General features: G+C 41.5%; 1 protein-coding gene across 2 annotated transcripts in view; it reads right to left on the bottom strand.

The window, feature by feature from the left end:
• The window catches only part of Slco3a1 (solute carrier organic anion transporter family member 3A1), a 299,077-nt gene that overhangs the window by 208,931 nt on the left and 65,424 nt on the right, over positions 1 to 24,722 (bottom strand). For both annotated transcript variants that reach the window (XM_071608652.1, XM_071608651.1), the window contains exon 2: positions 23,943 to 24,408. In XM_071608652.1, coding sequence (XP_071464753.1) covers positions 23,943 to 24,408 — 466 coding nt within the window. The remainder of the gene's footprint in view (positions 1 to 23,942; positions 24,409 to 24,722) is intronic.

Genomic DNA, 24,722 nt, shown 5'->3' with positions numbered 1-24,722 from the left:
GCTCACTGATGTCACTCCTGCTTCTGCAAACAGCCCTGAGGGAGGCTCCAGAACTGGGAAGTGCTCAGCATGGTGCAGACACAGCCTCAGGCTTGGCAAATATTGTCATGTATTGCTACAATGTTTTTACTGAGAACAGGCAAATGTCAGGCCCCTGTGGAAAGCACTGGAAACAAAGTTGAGGTTGACAGGAGCCTGGGCTCAGGGAAACAGAGAGGCCCGAATTGCTCCAGTGCCTGGAGGTGACTGCTATTGCTAAGCGTAACCCAAGAAGGTAAAATAGAGGGAGGTCGAGAACAGGACCAGGGAGAGAAGAGCAGGTAGAACAGCCACCCAGGGAAGGGCACAGGCAGAGGGAGGAAGGGAGCATGTGGTGAAAGCCCAGGTGCACAAGGTCAAAGGGGGCAGAGGCTGAAAACATGGGCCCTTGAGCTGGACTGCCAAGTTTCCAGGCCTGACTGCCACTCTGTAGCTGTGAGACCAGGCGCATGTGACTTGACCTGTCTCTGCCAAGTCCCTGAGCCAGTGTCTGGCCCATAGAAGGACTCAGTAGTCACTGTCTGTGTCACACCAGCAGCAGAAGCTGATATGGTTCAGAACAGCACCTGGTGAGTTATGGGGAATAATGATGATTTGGGAGACGTCTTCACAGGCAAAAGAAGAATGAAGGAAACAGAAGGAGGTCCAGGGGAAGAGTACAAACTATGGTCCTGAGCACTGCAGGGGAGGAAAGAGTAGCAGCCTGGCACCCATCTGGCTCTGCCTGCTCACCTACAAGCAGGTCCCACAAAGGGTTGCATCAAGAGGTGCCTGCTGGCCCAGGGCAGCATTCTCTGTTTCACAGGCCTGGCCTTGGCCAGGGAACAACAGGGAAAGTTTTCCCCTCTGCAGAGCTTTAGGAAAATGGTCCACCTGGGCAAACTGGGGAGGTGGGGGCGTCCTGCTCAAGTCACATTCACAGTCCTCAATGCCCAAGGCAGACTCCAGGTGTGGAACTTGTGACAGGCCAAGGGGAGACCAACAGAGGACTCCTCACAGCCCGAATTTAGAAACCCTGGGGCCAGCCCTCCCCACCCAATTTCTCTGGACAAGGCTAAAGTCCCCTGATCCCAACTATGCATTGGCCCCCAGTTGGCCCATTACCTACACCTCTGTGGTTCCTAATTGCATGACAGTCTGTATCACAAACATGCTAAGTGGGAAACATGGGATTCTGTTCCTAGAATTTCAAAATGGCCAACCACTGAGGTGGAGGACACAGCTCTGGGGCCTGTGGGCTAAATGGGCGACTGTGAGCGATTTGATCCCTCCACGCCTCAGTTTCTTCATTTGAAAGTAGGAACGACCACCCTGATCCTTACAGCTATCTTGAGAGGTAAGTCAGAAAATACCAGAAAAATACTGGTCAAACGGTCCAACATGACAGCCGAATGGGGGAACAAGCTCTAGCGCCACATGGCACAGCTGAGTGGATAAGTGAACAATGATGCATTCTGTATCTCAAAAGATGTAGAAGATGGGGATGTGGCTCAATGGTAGAACAACTGCCCAGCATGTACAAGGCCCCGGGTTTGATTCCCAGTACCACAAACACTATTACACACACACACACACACACACACACACATATACACATGAAGAAATGATTCAAGCTTAAAGTGATGGTATGCTAATTTCCCTGATTTGATCTTTACTCAATGTATACCCGAGTCAAAACATCATATTGTAGTCCATAAATATGTACAAGTGCTGTCAATCAAAAATTTTAAATAAAAACAAAGGTTAGAAACTAGCTCAGGATCAAAATCACAAAGCTGTTCATTAGCCAAGTCAGGCTCTGAACAGAAGTTGGTATGATTCTACTTCCTGTCTACAGAATACTGTTGGTTTATCAACATTGGAAAGCTCAAAACAAAATTTCTGAAACACTTAAAATTCGTTTGAATAAAAATGATAAAGACCACACACACACACACACGCACATACACATATACACACACGCACGCATGTGTGCACACACATTTAGAGCAGTTTGGCACATGAAAACAGCTATTGTAAAGGGTAAAGAAACCATTTTGTAACTATGACACAAATACCTAGATACCAAAAAATCATGTTTTGAGTTTTGTAAACCGCAGTGTTGCACATGAGCTATTAATCCATCCCACACACAGCTGCTGGATGCCTCTTCCTCAAATGCCACTTCATCCTATCACTTTCTGACTAAACAGGATGCCAAATGACAACCAGGAAATAGTCTGGGTGAAGAAAGAGAGAAGGAAATTAACAGCTTGGGTACCTTCCATATGCCTGGCCCTGAGCTAGAATTTTATAGACAATACCTCATTTAATTTCACAAGAAGCCTCCCAACACAGATAGCAGTCTCCCCATTTTAATGACGAGCAAACTGAGCCTCAAAGCTCCCAAGAGCTTGCACAGGATCAGCAGCAGAGCTGACATTTCAGCTCAACTCCAGAGGCTGTTTCTCTTTCAATAACAACAACAACAAAAATCAGGAGAGGAAGAAAGATGATCAGGACAGCTCCTCTTCACTGGGCACTGACTGAGTCAGCTGATGCTCCAAAGGGTCTGCATGTATTCACTGATTCATGCTCAGTGAGATGAGGAGTACCTGCCCATTTTACAGATGTGAAAACCAACCTTAAGAAAATTACTCAAGATTGCCCAACTCAGAAAGTAGCAACGTTCTTCTAATGAATCATGCCTGTGTCAAATTAAAAATCTATGCAACCTGTCCTTGTAAAATACTCTATTATTCTTCCCTTTCCACCAATTTGCCAGCCTCATTTGCCTTCTAAAACATGGAGCTCTGCAGGCAGGAACAGCCAGAGCTCAACCTCCCAGTACTTGCCCCCCATAGGGCCTAGAACCTAGAGAATGTTGCTCTGCCACCTGCTCACCAGGTAAGTCAGGAAGATGACAGTAGAGCACAGGTATCTATATCAACATGGCCTCTCATAAGGCCTCAAAAGCTCATAAGCAGAGACACATTTTAATGCAAGTGGGAGGTTTCCTTTCACATCATCAGCTGGGAAGACAGCCGGTTATTTAGCTACAAAATGCACAGCCTTCTCCCACTTCTCCCAAAGGGAAGGGAGACAGGGGTGTCGTGGCTCTCAGCCCTTTGCAGGATGGGCTTTTCTTCTTTGAAGAATCAGGGAGAAAAGCCTGAACAGAATTAATGATCTAGACTCAGCAAATGAAAAAGGCCTTATGTGTCCTATGATCATAGCGACCATATTTTTGGAACTCAATTTGGGACATATGGTGCCTGTGAGGGAAATGGGAAAGAATATTACAACTCAGGGATGTCTTAAAGGCCACAGCAGAAAGGAAATGCGGCCCCCATCACCTGGAGAGTTCATACAGGGCTTGTGAGGCTCAGCCTCCTCTCTGGAAAAGCTCCCTAGTCCTAGATTGTATCTGCCAGGACCTTGTTATCTGTTAACCTTGCAGTCACAGAAGGCTGCGCTTTCCTGTAAGTGTCTCTACCTACATTCTTTTCTATTTGTAGAAAAGGAACTAGTATCGGGGAAACAATTCCAAATATAATACTGAGCCTTTAGGATACCATCAAATTCATCAAGTTTCCAACCCTCCAGACAGGAACTGTCTGTTGGACAGCTTTCAGAGGTGACACACTTTCAGAGGTGACAGAAATGTTCCATAATTTACATTCTCCAAAATGCTAGCCAGTGGCCACCTGTGGCTGTCAAGTCTTGGAATTTAGCATGTACAAGTGAATTGGGTTTTAAATGCTAGGTTTAATTAATTAAAATAAGCATGCATAGTTAGTAGTGCCACACACTAACAATGCCCTATTAGTGTATCTCCAGGCAATCTTTAGGGGGAAAAACATCTACTATGGTTTAAATCTAGAAAGCATATGAATTAATACTTGGCTTGCCCTGACATTCTGACCTCTACTTAATAATGCACGGAGCACTTCCATGTGCCAGTAGTGGCCCATTTTCAAGTCACTTTCTATAATTGTCACAACATGTTTAGTAAGAGAAATATGATTGTTCCCACAATATCTATGAAGAAATGGAGCCACAGAGCTAGGGTAAAGTGAGGAGCCAGAAGCAAACCCAGCAGCTTGGCCCAGAGCCCTCAGCTACCATTGCTGATACACGCTTGAGGCCCTGCATTGCATGGTGGTCTGCATATGGAATAAGGGGCTTTGATAGGACTCCCTCCATTAAGAGCTGTGAAGACTTTAATAATTAGGACTCATACCTCCTCTTATGTTTCCAAGGCTAATTATGACATCCCCTGAAACACCCCACTAAGCCCAGTTAAACAAAAAGCCTTCCAAGAACAGGTATGGTAAGAAGCGGAAAAGCTCCTGAAAGAACAGTTACAAACAGGCTCCAATATCTTCTTGGTAACATTCTCTGTGAGATGTACCATGAAAGACTGAAAATTCACCAGGAACAGTGATAGGTCTTTCATTCTCATATACTAGCGAGCCTAATAAAAGCCTTTTCTGATCCCCCAAAGTCCACCACCTGTCATTAAAATTCATTAAAATGTCATCATTTTCATTTAAAATTTTTAAGATTATAAATGAAAATTCAGAAAATTTTCTTTTGTATTTTTTTTCCATACAAATAGCTGAGACTTATCCCATCCCATATACCATACTTCCAATAATTAGGCTGGCTGTCAAAAACATACATTGGGGAAAAGATAGCCTCCTCAACAAATGGTGCTGGGAAAACTAGAAATCCACATGTAGTAAAATGTAATTTGAACTCCTATCTCTCACTCTGAACAAAACACTAGGGGATCAAAGTGGACCAAGGACCTAGGCATTAGATCAGAGACCCTGCACTCACTAGAAGAAAAAGTAGGTCCAACTCTCCATCATGTCGGCTTAGGAACCGATGTCCTCAATAAGACTCCTAAAGTGCAAGAAACAAAATCAATAAATCAACAAATGGGATGGTATCAAACTGAAAATAACATCTGCAACTTAGATAGAGCATTAATCTCCAGGTTATACAAAGAACTCAAAACACTTAACACTGAAAAAACAAATAACCCAATTAATAAATGGGCAAAGGAACTGAATAAGCACTTTACCGAGAAGAAATAACAATGGTCAAAAAAAAAATTAACAAATGTCCAACATCTCTAGCAATTAGAGAAATTCAAATTAAAACTATACTGAGATTCTATCTCACTCCAGTCAGAATGGCAATTATAAAGAATACAAGTAACAATGCTGTCAAGGTACTCTCATACATTGTCGGTAGGACTGCAAATTGGTGCAATCACTATGAAAAGCAGTATGGAGATTCCTTTGGATACTTGGAATAGAACCACCATTTGACCCAGTTATCCCACTCCGTGATCTATACTCAAAGAACTTAAAATCAGCATACTGTACAGTGATGCAGCCACATTAATGTTTACAGCAGCTCAACTCATGATAGCCAAGCTATGAGAACAACCTAGGTATCTATCAGTGGATGAATGGATAAAGAAAATATGGTATATATACACAATGGAATATTACTCAGCCATAAAGAAAAATAAAATTATGGCATTTGCCAGTAAATAGATGGAACTGAAGAATATTACTAACTGAAATAAGCCAATCTCCCCAAAACACAGGCTGAATGTTCTCTCTGTGGATACTAACCCACAATAAGGGACTATAGAGGGAAGAATAGAAGTTCATTGGATTAGACAAAGGGGAAGGAAGGGAAGGGAGTGGGGAGGGGAATAGGAAGGACAGTAGAATGAATCAGACATAACTTTCCTAGTCTTGTATTTAAATATACAACCAGGTAACTCCACATCATGTACAACCACAAGAATAGGATCCTAATGAGAATAAATTATACTCTAGGTATGTACAATTTGCCAAAATACATTCTACTGTTATATGTAAATAAAAAGAATTTTTAAAAAATTAGGTTGACTGAATTAAACAGTTCCCATCCTACCAGCTAACAGAGGTAGACTCTATTTTAAGTAATGGGGCACTCTGTGGCACAAAACAGTTTCTCCTTTCCTTGCCCTGACCTTCCTCCCCTTCCCCAGGATCTCTGATTTTTGCATCCTCTCTCTATGCCTCTGCTCCTTGGCCCCAGTTTCCTTCCATGGAGCAGAGTTAACATTTACAAAAGCCTCTGTGTTGTCTTTTCTGCTCCCTACTTAAAAGGCCACTTCTTGCCAATAAATATGGAGGGTGTGGACCCTTAGTATTTCTTATTTAACTTAAGAACCCTGATCAAGAAATTCACTGAGCATGCCAATCTGCTAGAGAGGCCTGTCCCCAAAGAGTGCTACCATTCAAAGCTCAATCTGTTCTGAGCTTTGAAAAGGTAAAGTTATCTTCAGGGCTTAGGAAGGGAGTGATTTACAGAAGGATAAAAATCATTGGCAAAAGAAATAAAAGAGGAAGGAAATAAAAACAAAACCTATTATGTAGTAATGAAACTGATTGATGTTTTCAATCTTATCCCCTCAGGCTCCTTCCAAAATGTTCTCCATGACAAATAAAAGAGAAAAGCCATCTTAATAGGACAATGTTTAGAATTTGTTCAGGGTGGCCTTCAAAAAAGATCTGACTCCTTTTGCTACAAACGAATCTGAGAACTACAAAATCTGGAATAAACATGTCAAGGAATTTTGGCAAATGACTTAAAAAGTAGTAATTTGGTGAATAAATGGCATGAAGCACCCTTCTGACAATTCTAAAACCAGGCAGGTACAAATAAGTGTTGAAAGACACAATACCCCATAGGTCTCATACTCCTACCAGTCTTGCTAAGTGTGCCAAGAATACAAAACCCTGACCATTCATTATGTAGCCATTTCTCAGTAAGCAATCTTGAAGGATTAGGCATGTATCTATTTAAGACAAAGAGGAATCATGTTAACTGCTTGCTATAAAAGTATTTTATAGAATTCCCCAAATTTAATAATTTTATAGAATTCCCCAAATTTAGTGTCCCTCTCTATGGGTGCAGACATCCACCTGGCCCTCAGCAACACTCCCTGGTACCTACAAGGCAAGAGAATAAACACATATGCTGATTACTGTGCCATGAGCAGTAAAGTCCTTTGTCTCTGACCCAGGAGTCTCATGTCTTCTGAGCATCTGCAAAACAACAGCAGGCTAAATTTTAGAGCATAGTAATTTAAACACTCAAAAAAAAAATTGCAAGACATACTAGTGACCATTATGGCTGTAATCCCAGTGACTAAGGAGGCTGAGACAAGAGGATCATGAGTTCAAAGCCAGCCTTAGCAAATTAGTGAGGCCCTTGAGCAACTTAGCAAGACCCTATCTCTAAATAAAACATAAAAAAGGGCTGGAGATGAGGCTCAGTAGATAAGCTCCCCTGAGTTCAAAAATAAAAGGAAAGAAAGAAAAAAATGGTAATAAACCTATCACCAAAACACATGAGAATTCAGACCTTTAACATAACCCTGAGGCTATAATATCCTAACATATAAACTCAGGAAAAATTCAGGCAATTCTAAAGCAGTGTAATGTGGTACTGAAGAGCAGACATCTGCATTCAAACCCCAGTTCTGCTACTCATTAGCTCTGAGACCTGGGGTAAGTCATCTCTGTGCCTCAGTTTCCACATAATTATAATAGAGCATAACCCCGATGACTATTGTGTTATATTAGTCAGTTTATGTAAAGCATTTAGAACAATGCATGACACAAAACTGCCATAACTATTTACTGCCACTACCATCATGAGCTCTGAAAATTCAATGATTCTATGTGTCCACATACTGTTAATTTTCTTGAGCCTCCATATTCTGAAATATTCTTTGATTTCTGGATATACAGTATTAAGTGAAAAATGAAGTGGAGAAAATATGCATAATAAATTATATTTTATTCAAGAAAAGCAAGTAAATAGTATATGCATTTGGTTATATTTTAAAAAGAGACAAAATCAAAAACTTGAAAAATTGTTACCTCTAATTAAGAAAAGGAACAAAAAAGAAGTAACATTTTTAGAAGCAAGAATTCTCAGAATATTTCTGCTTTGTAGATTTAATTTGGAAACCATGTTAAAATGTCTACATAATTATAAAACAAAATTATATTTTAAAAAATAATCTACAAAAACAAAATGAAACTAACTTAATTGTTTGTGGCATTAGTCATAACCACACAAAGAAGCAGCCATTTTAATTATTTTGAAACAGCAATTTATCTGCACATCCCTAGTAGAATAAACCTTAAGGACACAAATATGTAAAACAAAACAAAATCAAATCTCAAATTTTAAATTTTTTGGTAATCTCATAGCAATCTTACTGATCTTCTTATTCCAGTTTTACATAAGATAATAATATAGTTGAAACAGGGACATTCTCTAAATAAAAAGCCTTTAGAGAAGACTATCACCACTGTTCAGGCCATGACTCACAGTGACTACTAACACCACAGAAAGAGGAAGTCACCTATGGATGTGTCTCATCATGGAGGTACAGGGTAACAATCCAAAAACTCAAATCCAAAATTTTAATTCAAAAATCCAAAATTCAAAATGCCCCAAATTCAAAACTTGACATGGTTTGGCACACATATTATGTTAATCTCCAAATAAATAAATAAGTAGTTTCAGCTAGCAGAACATTCTGCATTTCAGATTTCTAGATTAGGGATACTTAACTAGTAACAACAATAAAACATACAAATATCCCAAAAATCTGAAAGCTGAAATCTGAAACTCTTACAGTCTCAAGCATTTCAAATAAGGGAGACTCAACCTGTACACACCACCACCTAAAAAAAGTGTTTCTTTCCTTAATCTGATTTCTTGCCTTAATCTAACAACCAATTTATAGGGAGTACAAGCAGGGAACAGAAGAACATGTCAAAAGCACCAGTTAACTGTACACAAAAATCTGCAAGCAAATTTCTTTCATCTGGCACGAAGTTAAAAGAGAGAAACCTATATAATAAACCAACTTCAAAGACAAATCTGCTAACTACCAAGTACAGGGCAATTTGCATGATTTAAACAAACTTTTCTCTGAAACAATCTAAATGCTGACTAGATACTGGTTTGTATTAAGAAAATGTTTTTCTCCAGACATATGATAATTATTGTTTTTTTAAAAAGCCATTGTCTTAAAAATAAAAAAAAATTACAAATAAAATGTCTGAAGATTGCTTCAAAATAATTAAGAGGATGGGAGACTGGGTGAGGGGTAGAGATAGAAAAGAAAGGTCATGTGTTGATAACTGTGGAGCAATGGGCACACTGTGAGTAATTTAATTTTTTTATTTGAATATGTTTTATCTTTTCTATAATTAAAAAAAAAATCGATTTTTTAAAATCTCAGTTTTGGACCAGACATGATCAATAAGCACTATTTTGAATCTTTGCACTAAGAGACAGGACTTGGCACGAGTGACTTAATTCTGCTGAGCCTCAGTTTCCTCTCTGTGAAACGGGGCATTGTGAAGATAACAGAGTGCTGGTAGACTGGACTCTGTCTCCCAGAGCAGACCGCCCATCATGCACAGCTTTCTAAAACTACCACCACTGTGGATCGCACGCTCTGGAAGCTAATCTTCCAACTTTAAATTAAAAGTCTGTGTAATGCTAATAGATTATTTGCTTAATGGTCTCCAGCAGGAGTGAAATGAATTCTTCAAAGAGTGTGCTTGTCTTTTGTGTGATGAATAGCAATCTCTGGTTTCCCTGCTTGGTCTACATGCTGTGTGTATGTGGGCTTCCTTGCTGAAGACAGGACGAGCAGGACACACAGGAGATGTACAGAGAAGAACAAGGGGCGCCTGACAGCAGAGGATCACGCAGGGTTGTCCCTGCATGATTTGCTGAAGTCAACCCTGTCCTCCAGATATTGCATGTTTTGAAAAAGCTTCTCCCACCCGGTCTAGACAGCCAGTTTGGAGACCTCTCCTTCCTTTATGAGACTTGGAAGAGGCTTTGTCATGTTCTTTCTTTGCCCTGATAATATATTACACCAGGGAGCTGCACTGGGCACCTAGGAAAAATGGGGTTTACACGGGCCCTTCCCCTGAGAACACACAGAACACTACTTTTCTTCTCTAACAGCAGAGGCAGTCTGGGAGACATTGTTACACTTAGGAAGTATTCTTGAGCACATTTGGTCAATATTTCCAAAATCCACATCTACAAATGCACACATGTGCACTGGCCTGGTGTTTCATTTTACCTGAGCTATGTTTCAAACACTTGGTTTTTATGACTGTGGCTGGGGAACACAGTGTTAGGAATAAATATATCCTAGAGAAGGCCCAGGTCCCCATTGACTCTCTCTCTGAGCAGGTTATTCAATCTTCCCGTGTTCTGGTTTCTTCTTGTTAAAAGGAGACAATAACCTTACTCCAAGGGTTGCTTTGAGAATTTTACTAGATCATATATACAAATAATTCAGCACAGTTCTTAGTATAAATTAAGGGCTTAATTAATACTGGCTACTATTATTACTATTATTATTAATACTGGATATTATTATTCTTACAGGCAGAAACTAGGTTGGTTTATCCATGATTTATCCACGTATCCTCAACACCTTTCACAGGGATTATTAGCACATGGTACATTCTCAACTAATGTTCATTGAATGAATTAATGGGATGTAGACCATTAAATTTAACATCTCTAATTATTAAAAAGAGGTCAAGTTATTTCAAGAATCTCAAAAATACAATGCAGTGGGTGGGAAGAGTAGGATAGGTAAGTCAAGATAAAATAAACTTGGGAGAAAAATCAAGGAGCTGAATTTTGGACTTACTGAGTTTAAGGCACCATAGGACACCCAGGTGGGGCTAGCTTTTAAAAAGCCCAGAAATACATTGCACAGCCATGTTCACATCCTCATTCACAATAGTTAAGAAAAGGAAACCCAAGTGTTCATACTCAGTGGGATAAACAAAATATGGTATATCCACATAGAGTGAAATATCATTCAACCTTAAAAGGGAAGCAAATGTTGGTAAATGCTGAGCCACAAATAAACTTTTGAGGACAATATGCTAGGTAAAGGAAGCCAGTAACAAAAAGTCAAGTACAGTATGATTCCTCTGATGTGAAGAAGTTAGAGTACTCAAACACAGATACAGAAATTAGAACAGTGGCCAGGCATGGTGGCGCACACCTGTAACCCCAGCGACTTGGGAGGTTGAGGCAGGATGATCAGGTTTGAGGCCAGCCTCAGCAACTTAGTAAGAACCTGTCTCAAAACAAAAAATAAAAAGAACTGAGGATGTAGCTCAGTGGTAGAGTGCCCCTGGGTTCAATCTCCAATACCAAAAATAAAAATTTAAATTAAAAAAAAAACTTTAATGGTGATTTCTAGGGGCAGGGTGGGTGAAGGGAAAGGAATTGTTGAACAGGCAGAATTTCAGTTTTGCAATATGAAAGTTATTCACAAAGTTGCACACAATATGAATAAAAACACTACTGAACTATACACTTCAAAATGGTTAAGATGATGGCATTTTGTTGTATGCATTTTTATCACAATTAAGCTTTTTAAAACAAAAATGGCCTGGAGATGTGAATCTGGTGACATAAACCCGAGAAGCTCAGCCTGCATCTTCCTGGATTTGCATCAGTGTTTGTAGCCAGAGCCCTTGGTCTCCCAGTTTGTGCTCTGTGGGCTCTCTTTCCTGGCACTCAGGTGGACCAGTGAGAGACTGCCACTTTTGTAAATACTACCGAAAAGCTTTCCAAATGGCTTCAGGGAAGTGTGCCTTAAACACATGTGGCTGGGAGGGTATCCAGCTACATGGACGCATTAGTCCCAGCTGTGGCCTAGAAGGTAGTAAAGTCACACCTGGCACAGCAGAAGAGCAAGTCAGCTCAGCCAACCTGGCAGTGAAAACCTCAAGTCCAAGTTGTACAACCACGATGGACAGACATCCAATTAAATGTTTCGAGGCCTCAAATGTAAACAAAACCTTCTGGTGAGCCAGTTTCTCATTTTACTACAGTGAGACATTGAAGACAACTCTTTTTTTTTTTTTTTTGGTAGGGGTGAAGCTTTATCTGATGAGCATTTTAAATATTCCCATGGAGAGCCTGAGAACCCTGGACTTCTGCTGGCCTAGAAATGCCTCCCACTGCATACATTACTGCTGCAATGATGAAGGGCCCCAGGTGTGCAGTATACCAAAGAGAGAGGCACAAATAATGCAGTCATTGAATGAGTCACTGTTGATACTTACCTTATCACACTTGGGGTGTTATCCCCGTGGGGACAAAAGCAAGTCAGAGGAAGCATAGGGTGGGAACAATATGGCCCTGGATGATGGAGACCAGGATTATAACTCAGGCCTTGCCACTCACTAGTTGTAAGATCCTGAACAAGTTGCTTACCTACCCTCCTCTCTCAAGCCTCAGATTTTTAAAATCTACACAATAAAGATAACAACCCTTATCTCCTTGGGCTTTGTGAGAGGGCATGAGAGAGTTCCTGCAAACTACCTGTTCTCTCTGTCTGATATAGCTGGGACCCCATAAAGGGGACCTAGTATATTCAGTATTCTCATGGTCCTTATTCAAATTCACTTGTGCTGAATGCACTAAGTAAACAGACAGCTGTTCAATTTTCTTTGTGACAGTTATAAATCCTAAAATTAGACACTTGCTCACAACCAGTATTAAGACCAATACTAAAATATAAAATAAAACACACCAACGTGGGGGACCTTGTGTTCTCTCTTCTGCCTGGCAGGCTTTGAATCTTTAGAATCACAGGTATTAATGTGTATGTAAATCAATATGGTGGATCGATCTGGATGGAGGCAAGGCTCTTTGTCCCATGATACAAATGTACAGATGCAGTCAGAGTAGGCAAAATGATTTAGATCTAATAATAGATACCACTGGGTCTCAAAAGGTTCTAAGTGTCCATACACAATTCCAGAATCTATTAGATCCTTGCTGTGCTAATGAGGCCTCTTGCTGGGAACCCAAATTCCCTTTGCAAACTCCATTAACAGCCCACAAAGCAGGTGGGCAAACTCAAATGTTCTTAGGGTAATAACATCTTGCCCAGAAAGGGAAGCAGCAAGAAATCACATCCACTGGCATCAAATGCTTAGAACATTGCAGAGAAAAAGCCTCTGCCCCTGGACCTAGATTAGAAAGAGTCAAACCCAGAGCCTCTCAGTACCACTCCCCACACTCACAAAGGGAGGTGTAATGGTATAAAAACCATTTTTTATACATTGAGGAGGTCTCTCAAATGCAGCAACTATCTTCCAAAAGTTTTGCCAATAAAAAGTTTGCCCAGTTCACACACTCATGTCCCTGGATAATTGTGTAGGTTCCTCACGACTTTCTGTCCTTGTTTCTACTTGCTCCCAAGAGAATTTTTGTTAGTAAGAAAACAGAAAGTTTTGACTTTGGCAGTTCAGATTCTACTAATGATCCCAGTGCACTTTTAAAAAAATGTTTTTGCCTTTAAAACAACAACAAAAAAGTTGTGATTTTTCCAGACTGTGTATCAGTTCAAACCAGCACAGAAAATTGCTGAACATTACCCCCAAAACACCCACAGTTAGGCTAAAAGAAGGAATGGAAAATTTCAGCCCCAGAGGAATTTCTTGTGGGAAGTGGAGGGGGAGGCATGAAAGAGGAGGGCCAAGGGGGTCTCCAATGTTGCTGGGAACACAGTCTGACTTTTCACCCCTAGTTGCCTAAGTGATGCTCAAAAGTTTCCTGTTGTAAGTATAGTGGCTCTCTGGGGAGCAAATCAAGTTAAAAGCTGAACAGTGAACAACATTCCAGTTCCCAAATGCCATCTGTCACTCTGTACAGCCTATCTCACTTTAACCATCTTGGTTTATCTAAATTGCCTATCATTGAGGTCTGGACAACATTAGTGCTTGATGTACCTTTAACCTTTTTGAGCCTTATTGAGATCTACAAAAACACACACACACATCAATTTCCATGTACATTTAGAAGGATGTGGATCACTCTACCTCCTCAAAGCACATTGCAGGACCCTAGCTTCAAGAAACCCCATTATTCAGCTAGCACTCAATGACTCCTGATGTTCTCAAGCCACATTCCTGAATTCCAGATTACTTACGATTTTTTATGAGTGTTCATTAGTCATATAAGGCTTTGGGATCTTCAGGTTGCATCTATTTATGGGCTAAAATAAGTTCATGCATGCGCAGAAACGCTAGTCTTGGCAGGAATGAAATGGCCAGGCCAAGTTGGGAACGGAGCATATTCATTTAGCTTATTCATTCCTGACAATATGAAGTCATTAGAGGGAGTTAAGGTAGCTCTGGCGACTGCAGGCATGTAAAGGAGCCAGGGTTGGTAATGTTTCTTCCATTCAATAAACAGAGCCATTGAGTAGGTTGCACGTGCTCAGTGCTTTCCTGCCCACATAAGTGATCTGCTATTAAACACTTACTGTTGCTGCACAAAGCCTGCCAACAGGTTATTTTTTAAATACTTTTGTTCAGTGTTAATGGATACGGAGAAGGGCTGGGGGGCATGACTTTTGGCCTCAGGATCCCTGACTTGCAACTTACATGGTTATGAAATTGTGAAAGAAGAACTAAGCCAGAACTTTCAACCTAACCCTTTTTACTTTATGCACAGGGTCAGGGTTTGTCCGAGTATCACAGTGAATAATGTTGGTGTTGTGAAAGAGCCAGCATTTAGAGTACAGGGCAACCACTTCCCATGAGCTTACCCCTACCTGAAGGTGCTTGGTCAAATCTCAAGAACAAAATAATCCAGCCCAACTCCTATGTCATATAACAGGGCATTCAAGCATGATGAGGCCCCTGTATGCTGCAAATATAAGGATAATTTATGTATTCAGTTAACTAGGATTTTCAGGATTGGATCCAGCTTCAGATACAGCTGTATCCATGGAGCCCTCCCTTTTTCTCTGTTCTACTTTCCTTTGCACCGTCTTCATTTTTAGGCAAGTCCTCTGCATATGGCAACATTGATGGATATTGGCTTGTATTTCATAGAATCCAATATCCTATTGCACAGTCCTAGAAGAGAAGGTGGTCAGTTTCTGAGTCTATTTTTCTAATTCCATGCACTCTAATTGGCTTACTCCTTGGGTCATTTGCTGCAGACCAGAGGTCTTCTCTGTGTCATGACTGGTCATACCTGGACCACAAGATCACTTCTGCAGCCCACAGCAACCACCTGGAGTGGGAGAAGCTGTTTCCCCATGAAAAAACAAGGTGCTGGATAGACAAAAGCAAATGTCCAAAACAAAGATGCTAGCTATGTGAGGCATTTTAACACTTCAACAATGAAGAATTCACTTCCCACTGAAGAGGAAGGCCATTAATCTCAAACCTCAGCACTAACCACAGCAAATGACAATGCTCTAAAGAAACTAAACCCTTCACTTCATCCATTCTCATAGAATCCTTCTTGGAGGTAAAAAGGACAAAATGGAAAGTCAAGTAGTTTAGAAATAAACAAAAGAAAAAAAAATGCATTTTATAGGGGTTATCTCAAAAATATTTTTTATTTAAGAACAATACTCTTGCTGCAGTTGAAAAGAAAAAGAAAATAATATTCATCAGACAGGTGCAGTAAGTAGGCGGTGGTAAAAATAAGTCTTTGACCTTCTTATGGAAGGAAAGAAAAGTTCCATGGAAGCACCCTCACCTTTCTTTAGGTTGCCCAGGGCCTCTCTGATCGTACATCCTATCAAACACTTCAACACTAGGTTCTTATGTCCCTTGGCAAAGATGCTTTTATGCATATAATACACAGGAACCAGCCCCTTGGCTTCTATATTATAATGCTCTCTTTGGGGAACTGTGACAACATTTTTCTTCATTGGGCTAACATTAGCTTGAAAAATGGGATTCCCATTCTTACAAGGCAATAGGCAAAGTGTCAGCCAAAATATCACCTGAGCCGCCTAGCAGCAGCAGCAAGTGTTCCCTCATTCCTATCACTGACTCCTGTGCTTGTGCCAAAGTCCCCATTCCTTCCCTCAAACCCAATGCCCCAGTGAGTCAGAACCATAGCAGAGAACATTGTTGATTCTGGCTGTGGCATGCACAACGTTCAGCGGCTTTGCTTTCCTCCTACTTTCCTTTCTTGTTCTATTGATTTGCTTCTCAAAGGGGGGTTGCAATCTGAAATTAACAGTCTAAAGCAAAGAGCCCCAAATGGCAATTTACCAATGTTTTGGAGATTTCACGGAGCTGGTAGTTCTGTCTTCTTGAAAACGATGATATCCAGTCTCTTTTAAAAATTGGAAGATCTGGAATGACTGACTGTGCATTCCCACGGTAATGAGCAGCTGAGGACAGGGCAGGGCAGGGACCATTGGCTCCCCTAAGCTACATAGAGTCTGCTTTGCTCATTTGTTAACCGAGTCCCTTAGCACATACAACTGCAACACCTGAGCAGCAGATGTGGCCTGCCCAGAGCCTGTTTGCACAACATCATTTTGCCTCATTCATCTATCTTCTGGAAAAAGTCACACAAGGCCAAATGGCATGTTTTCAACTCACACTGAATCTATCTGAACTATGGAGCTTTTAAAGTTTTCAGCAAATGTAGATGAGGCTAAAGCCACAAACACATTCATCAACTAAGTGCCCAAAGAGCAAATTCCAGCATTTCTAGACTGATAAAATATATATGCACAAAATGATGTATATAATTTATGATGTAGAAAAAAAAAAGTTTTCACAGGTTGAGCATCTCTAGTCCCAGAGTCCAAAATCCAAAATGTCCTGAAACTGAAAACTCTTTTGAGTAGCAATGTTCAAAACATTTCAAAGTTTGGAGCATCTAAAATTTTGGACTTTTAGATTAAGGATGCTCAATCAGTATTAAATACTTCAAAATCTGAAAAACTCTGAAATCTGAAAACTTTTGGTCCTGATCACTATGGATAAAAGATGCTCTATAGGTAACATGCCAACTGATGAAATGTAGTTTTATGTATGAATGTAGTTTTATGTATGAATGTATGAATGTAGTTTTATGTATAGTTTTATGTATAGTATGTTTTAGCTAAGTAGAAGTATATACAAAGAAAAGGATGGCATGAAATATACCCAAACATTGAGAGTAATTTTATAGGTGCCTAGATTATAAATTATTTATGCTTTCTCTTTTTATGTTTTTCCCAGTATGACTAAAATAATACATTGTTTAAAAAAAATTGAGCCAATATGCTCCCAAATTAAGAAGCAACATGTTAGAATCCAGAAAGCCATTCAATGCATCACACTAGGGCAATGGCCATACTCTGGAGCACCTCCAAATTACTAAAAACTAGCTCCCCTGCTGCCTAGAGCAGCACTAGCACCTCATCTACTTTGAGGTGAGCCACAGGATGGGGTCTGCAGGAAAACAGTGCCCCATCGGTTTAATTCAGGACTGAAAAGGTTGCTATTCTTGGCTCTGGAATATGAATTCCATCCTAGGCTGAAAAATCAGAATTCAACAACTCTTGTCAAAGACCTGCTCCCTTATTGAGATAACATAATCACTATTCATGCCTCAATTTCTGCATCTGGAAATGGAGGTGCTATAATTAGAAAGATGATCAGGGCAGTTTTCATTGATTTCTGGGCCCCTCCATGTACACAATGCCTGATGCCCAGACAAAGTCTTTCATGTAAAACCCAACCTCATTTTGCTGATAAAGGCAATGAGTTTAGCACAATCAGAAACTCATCCCATTCCTGAAGGCAGGTGCATGGAGGGGCCAGGATTCAAATCTCAAAACTGCTGGACTCCAGAGCCCAACTCAGAGTGCCTGCGGTCACCCAGGCAGTGAGCACAACAGAGATTCCAAGAACCATGGGATGTGAATTATGAGTAACTGCAAATGAATTAAAAACACCTATGAGCTCAGGCAATATGGAGGTGCCAGATAAGAGACACAGCACATTTCCTAACACATTGCTAAAAACACACTGAAACTGCCTGTGACCAGCAGCCAGGGATAAGGACTGGAACACGGCCAAAACAAATTGACCACTAAAAGTATCATTTATTTTAGAAAAAAAAATTAATGAGGGAAACTTCAATATCAATGAAGTTGCAAGAATATAACAAGCAATGCTTGCTCTCAGGAGGATGGCTTTTTAATTATTTTTTCAGAAGAACTGCAGTCACAGTGAGTTTGATCCATACCCGACCCACACTCTTTGGAGAGTTAAAACACATTTTACCCAATGTCAAGTTAAAATAAAAACTCATCAGAAGCAAAATAACTCTTTGCTCCCAGGGCTCAGAAAAGAAATTCGGTTCTTTTTGGTTGCTGGCTGGTATTCTTATGACCTTTGTACTAAACAAACACTTGGCAGATGAAATCTGAGAATAATTTTCTTTGCACCATTAACTATAACACAGAGGGCTGCTCTGGGTTTCAATATAAGTGATAAAGAAAACATGACCCATTCATGTCTAATATATGTGCTACCCGGCTTGGAGCAATTATTCTGTATAGTCAGGCACACTCTGGGCCCCATTCTCCCTACAATTGCAGGAGGCCCACCTCAAGAAACCCTCCTCAAGGTACCACTTTCCTCTAGCTAGCTCCCCTTCTCTCTGCAATAGCCATTCTCAGGAAATTCTGCCAGCCATCCTTCTGTCCCTGATGGTGTAGTGGATGTGTGAGGGTCTGCCAAACACCTGCACAACTCAAAATCATATGGTCTCATCTCAGTCCTACTCTGTGTTTAAAACTACATCATCTGCATGGGGAAAACTGCAAAGCATTCTTTAGGCCCAGATACACACAAATGAGTGCATATAAAACTTTTGATAGCTCAATGAACTCTACGGAGAGTACCAATGTTAACTTCCTTTGGGGGCGGGTATGTGTGTGCACAGCCACATATGGTTGTTTTTTGTTTTGTGATGTTGAGGTTCAAACCCAGGGCCTTAAGCATGACAGGCAAGTGCTCTATGGCTGAGCTATATCCCCAGCTCAATTTCCTGGTTTCCATATTGTACTGTAACTATGCATGATGTTAAAATTGTGGGAAACTGGATGAAAGGTACAGGGGACTTTTCTGCATTATGCAACAACTTGTGATTGTAAGATTATTTCAAATTTGAAAAGTTTTTAAATAAACATCCTTAAACAATTATTTGAGATAGAGTCTTTGAAGAGGTCAGTAAGTTAAATCAGATTATGTAGGTGGACCCTGATCCAACCTGACTGGTATCTTTGTAAGAAGAGGGAAAGAGGGCCCCAGAGGGACAAACACCAAAAGGCAGCAACAGAGTGGCCTTCTGCAAGCTGCAGAGAAAGAGTTAAGAGAAATCAACACTGCTGCCACCTTGATCTTGAACTTCCAGCCTTCAAAACCATAAGAAAATATATTTCTGTTGCTTAAGCTTCCCAGTGTGCTGTACTTTCTTAGACTTACCCTCACAAACTAAGATGCATCTGGTTTTGTCTCCTGGCCTAGGCATCCCAGCAAAGGTGTGGCAGAAACCCATTAAATAAGAAACAAGATCTTAGCACATAAGAGCTAAATTTTAGGCAACCTCTCCCTACCCATGTAAGGTTGGTGCTCAGCAAGGTCACTGAAATATAGAAGGATCAGTAGTTTTCATGGTAGGTCCAGAAGGCAGAATAAGGGTAGGGAAACTTATAAGAAGGCAGATTTCTAACACAACCTAAGGAAAACTTCCAAATGCAATTTGGAAATGGAATGAATGGCCACATGATACTATAGTATAGAAGCAGAAGATGAAATAAATCAGCTCACCTATTCCAGAAGTCTCAGCTCTGATTGACACCCATCTCAAAGCACCAGGAAACAGGGATGTGATCTTCTATGATGTCCCTCTAGTCTCCCCATCTTTCCCCCAATTCTTCATTCTGACTTTGACACTTAGTTTCCATGCAAACAGCACCTATTGGCTTAAATTTAAGGCAGAGTGCTGTCTTCCTACCCTTCCTGGCTCCCAGGAATTTTATTTCCTGAAGGTTTCAGGGTGTCTTGTGAAACACCCTAACTTGCACCTGACTCTGAACCACCCTTGATTCCCATACAAACCCCTGCCTTGTGAGCAGATCTCAGATGCACCTGAAATAAGCAGCACTCTCAGACCCAGAGCCCAGCCCCATCCAGATAAATGATCTTGGACAAGTTTCTTTACCTCTAAGTATCACAGTTTACCTGTATGCTTCATATTGAGCAGCAAAAGTTTTGAAAACTGATTTCTAACAGAGCAATACATGGTATGGCATATATTCACAAGGGAATACTAGTATGCACCAATAATGTCATAGAATATTTAGTAAAATGATGAAATGTTCATGAAATATTAAAATAAATGAAATTACAAAATACTGTTTATTATAAACAGCTTCTTGTAAAAAAAGGAACCAATGCAGAAAATGAGATTAGAATGACATACACCACAAAACTAGAATTAACTATTCTCCTTTTCTGTATTTGTGAAGTTGCCAATAGTGAACTTGTATGACTTTTTAACTAGAAATAAAGTTACTTTAAAAATCTTTACTATTCTTTCACCTTTTTCCTCCTCCTCAAAAACAAACAAAAAGGCAACCAACTAATGTAGAAATCTAGTGAAAGAACATAGTAAAGTAGCCCATTACATCATTCCCCCACCCCTCAGAAAATCAAATACGACTTGCTGTATTTTAAATTTGGAAAAACAAAGGGCAGCTAAGAAAACTGCACTAAAGGAAGGTCACAACATGGAGCTAGCTAGAGACATGACTAGACTCCCAAAGGATCAATTCTTGGACCTCAGCGGGAACCAAATGGGTTCCACCAACACCCTGCCCATTCAGTTCCTCTAGGAACAAAGAGTGCCACGTGCCACCCACGAGTCATTATCTGGCCGCCCTGTGAGGCTGAGCTCTGCAATGGTGCTGTACTGAAAAGCCTGCCAGCAGAGTTGAGTCCCCATTCATCCAGTTTTGTCCCCTGATAATAAGCTCCTCTGGCTCCTTCCTGACACTAGAAAGAACCGACTGCAGAATGGTGGCAGCCAGAGAAGGTCCCCATGAATGGCCCATCCAGGAATTCAGGAGGTTGGCAACAGCTCGGCCACAAGAGGCCAAAGCAAATAGTCGTTTCAGTGAGACTTTTCAGCCTCACTCAAGATAGATAACTTCACTTTTCCTTAAGTGTTAAGGCCTCGCCTCTGACCCAGCCACAAATGTACAGACTATACCCATCTGGTGACCTACTATGTGGCCAACCCAGAGGCAGGTCTCATCACCAGTGAACTGCAGCCCGGGCAGGGCATGCTGATCATTCTTTCCCCCAGCACACTCAAGAAAAGACTGCTTGTAAACAAGCCTTTGTTTTACATGTGCAATATTTAAATCCTTTAGATCACTAATCCAGTGTCACCCTTTAGGCATGTGACCAAATGATTCACAGGCCTCTCTCCAGACAAGCTTTGTAAGAGCGAGAACCAGGAGACACACACATATAATTATACTCCAGTGAGCTCACATTTATACCTATGGTCCCAGGTCATTCCTTCAGATATCCCTCATCTCTTAGGCCATATATCCCATGGATCCTTCCTGAAGCAAAATGGCTTCAGGAACAAGCACCCAATTAGAGGAGATAAATGCTGAAACATTCTCATGATCATAAAAACTATTTTATGACTCATACAGTAAATGAACGAACCAGTTATTCTCTGCATATGTTATGGTCTTCTTAAATTGTTCGTGGAGAATTTGACCCATGCATGGAATAAAAGCCACCTACTGAGGCCAGTCTGTGCAAAAAGCTTACTCTCTGCTGTTCCTGATAAGCAGATGCATGAAATCATTTCAGAGAGACTCAGAGCAGCCATCTCCACAGCTGTACACTGACACATTTTGGAATCTAATCAGAGTCACAAGAGCCACTAAGATGTCCATGCACCATGCAAATAGACACTCAACCAACTCGATTTAATTATCATAGAGAAAAACAGAAGCCTGAGCAGAAATTCAATTGAAATCCTCTTCCTACCAAAAACTCACTGCAAATCCCATAAACTACACCTCAGAACTGAAGAAGGCCCCTTCCCAAGAATGGTAAGCCCTACTGTTCACACCTTCACCTCCCACGTCCAAAGTCAAAACTCTTCCTCATCCTGAAGTTTTGCACATAAAAGCCAACCCATGCAGTGGAGGAGATATCAGAGCCTAACTTCTCAGAGTATCCCTCTAGAAAAGGGTTCAGAGACTGCAGCTGCAAGCCTCAAGCAGAGGTGAATTAGCACCAGTATGAATTCAGGGGCAATTAAAGAGAGATTTTTCTCCTTGGTTCCATCATCAGAGATAAGAACTCAACTTTTCACTTCCTATTTCCTTCCCTGCATTGGAGATTGCACTGGGCAGAACACTGTCCAGGAGATTGTTTTAATTGGTGACTAAGAGTAAACAGCTCCCTGCGCCCCCCCCCCCCACCCCCCCGGCAACATAGACACACACAAAGATAAAATATGAAAACTTTCCCTGGTTTAACTGCTTGCTATTACTGCTACCAGAAAACAACTCCACTGGGGTCCTAAGATAACAGCAGTCAAGTCAGAGACCAGTTGTCTGACTGGAGCTCAGGAGACCTTTCTTTGCTACATGCTGTAGTCCAGGTCCTGATCTGCAATGGATTCATATGATGTACCTTCCACTGAAGTTCTAGCAGCAGCAAAAGCTAAATGATTACCTCAGTCCCCACCCCCACCATGCCCCTCCTAACCATATGAGGGAATAGCCATCTTTGCTGAGCAGTCCTGAGTTACATCTAGGCCACCAGCACTCCTTCTGTGGATGAGGAGACACAAACTCTCTACCTTTCCCATCCAGAACATCCCCTTCACAGGGAGCAGAAACATCTATTTGCAACACAGTTGTTCATGAAAGCCCTCCACTCCACAGCTGGGACAGAATGCCACAGAGGAAGATCAGCACTCTGGTATGTACCCTTTAGAAGCCACTTTATCTCAGAAACCTTAGGCAGTGTCAGGTGAAAACTTGCAGACATCAAGCTTTATGTTAAATTTGGTTCAAATTCTATTTTAACTTAAACCTACATATTATAATTAACTTTACACCTCAAGGCACACTGCATATGGGAGGCACAAAGCTTTCCCAGACAGTTAATTGTTTCAAAGCTTAGGACTCAGTGACTAGGGACAGGTCAGAACAATCCAACGGCTTAAAGAAGGCAAAATTACACTTGGTAAATAAGAAGATGGAGATGCTCAGCAGGGCAGCCTTCAACCTTCCAAATAGTGCCACACAAGCAACTTGCAATGTCACTGTTAACCCTAGACCTACAGGTACTTCTGTCTTTCCTATATAAAATATCAGAAACTAGAACAGTGCAAAATATTTTTTTTAAATATGCAAATCCTTTATTTCTTCCTAAATATCCAGTTCCTGCCCATATCCACACTGTTGAAAACATTTATCAGAAATCACCAACTTTGAATTATACCAAATGCCAGCAATGAACCCTCCTTTTGAGCTAAAAAAGAACACTGCCCAAGAGATTGTTTTAATTGGTGACTAAGAGTAAACAGCTCCCTGTGGCTCCCCACAACATAGACACACACAAAGATAAAATACGAAAACTTTCCCTGGTCATGTCTTCCCATGTGAAGTCTGTTAAGGTTCCAACGCAGTGGAGCTAAATTATGCACATGAGAATCACCTGGGAAGCTTTAAAAAAAAAAAAAAGCTCCACCCCAGGTTACATCTTAGATCAACTAACTACACTATAGAATTTTGGGGAGAGGAGGGGCAACCCCAGCATCAGTATCTTTCAAACCCTGCAGATGTGCAGACAAGACTGAGAATCAATGCCCCAGCAATACCAAAGTACCTGGCCGACTTTTGTCCCAAAGGTCAACACACTCTGGTTGCGAGTGCACACACACCCAGCAGGGGCAGCTCCTACCTATGTAAAGCGAGGAGTCCTTCCTCCGCACGTGGTCGTCGATGTAGGAGACCCCCAGGGGCTGCACGGGGGTAGCACCGATGCCCAGGAGCACCTGGGCCCCAATGAGCAGCAAGTACATCATGTTGGTGGCCGTCCTGTTGCGGCAGATGAGGTCAGGGTCGGGCCCCTCGTCGCCACCTGAGCCGTTGGCAGCGCAGACGTCCCGGCCCTCAGCGCCCCAGCGGATCTCGCCAGCCTCGTACTTGTACTGGTGGGTCAGGAACTCTGGCAGTGCCGAGAGCAGTGCGCCCAGCGCCATGACGATACCACCGCAGCCGATGAGGCGAGGGCGGTGTCCGCGTGCCCCGAAGTAGCTCACGAAGAGGATGAGCGCCAGGTTTCCAATCTCGAAGCTGCTGGCGATCACACCCACGTCTGCGCTCTGCAGGTTGAACCTGCGCTCCAGGGTGGTCAGGACGCTCACCTGGGAGAGGTGAAAGGACATTTCAAAGCCCATCCAAACAGTCATCGAGGGGGCATCCACTCTGCCCTTCCTGGACCCTCCCACCCACCTGACATTGGTACCGTTGCAAAAAGGCAGATGGAAACCCAAAGAACCAGAAAAAAATTATTTACTAAGTATGATAACCCCAGTTCAGTGGTTAAAAATTCACTTTCATAATAGCAAGGCCGTTTTCTGGGCGCCTGTTTGCACCTTGAGAGGTTCTCTAATTTCCCTATCCCAGGTGCTTCCACCACTTAGAGCCCATGAAGTTCGAAAGAAGCCCTAAAGTCCAC

The sequence above is a fragment of the Marmota flaviventris genome, chromosome 2 (genome assembly GCF_047511675.1).
Source record: "Marmota flaviventris isolate mMarFla1 chromosome 2, mMarFla1.hap1, whole genome shotgun sequence".
NCBI classification, from domain to species: domain Eukaryota; kingdom Metazoa; phylum Chordata; class Mammalia; order Rodentia; family Sciuridae; genus Marmota; species Marmota flaviventris.
The sequence above is the reverse complement of the archived record's forward strand: the minus strand, read 5'-3'. Positions and strand labels throughout refer to the sequence as shown.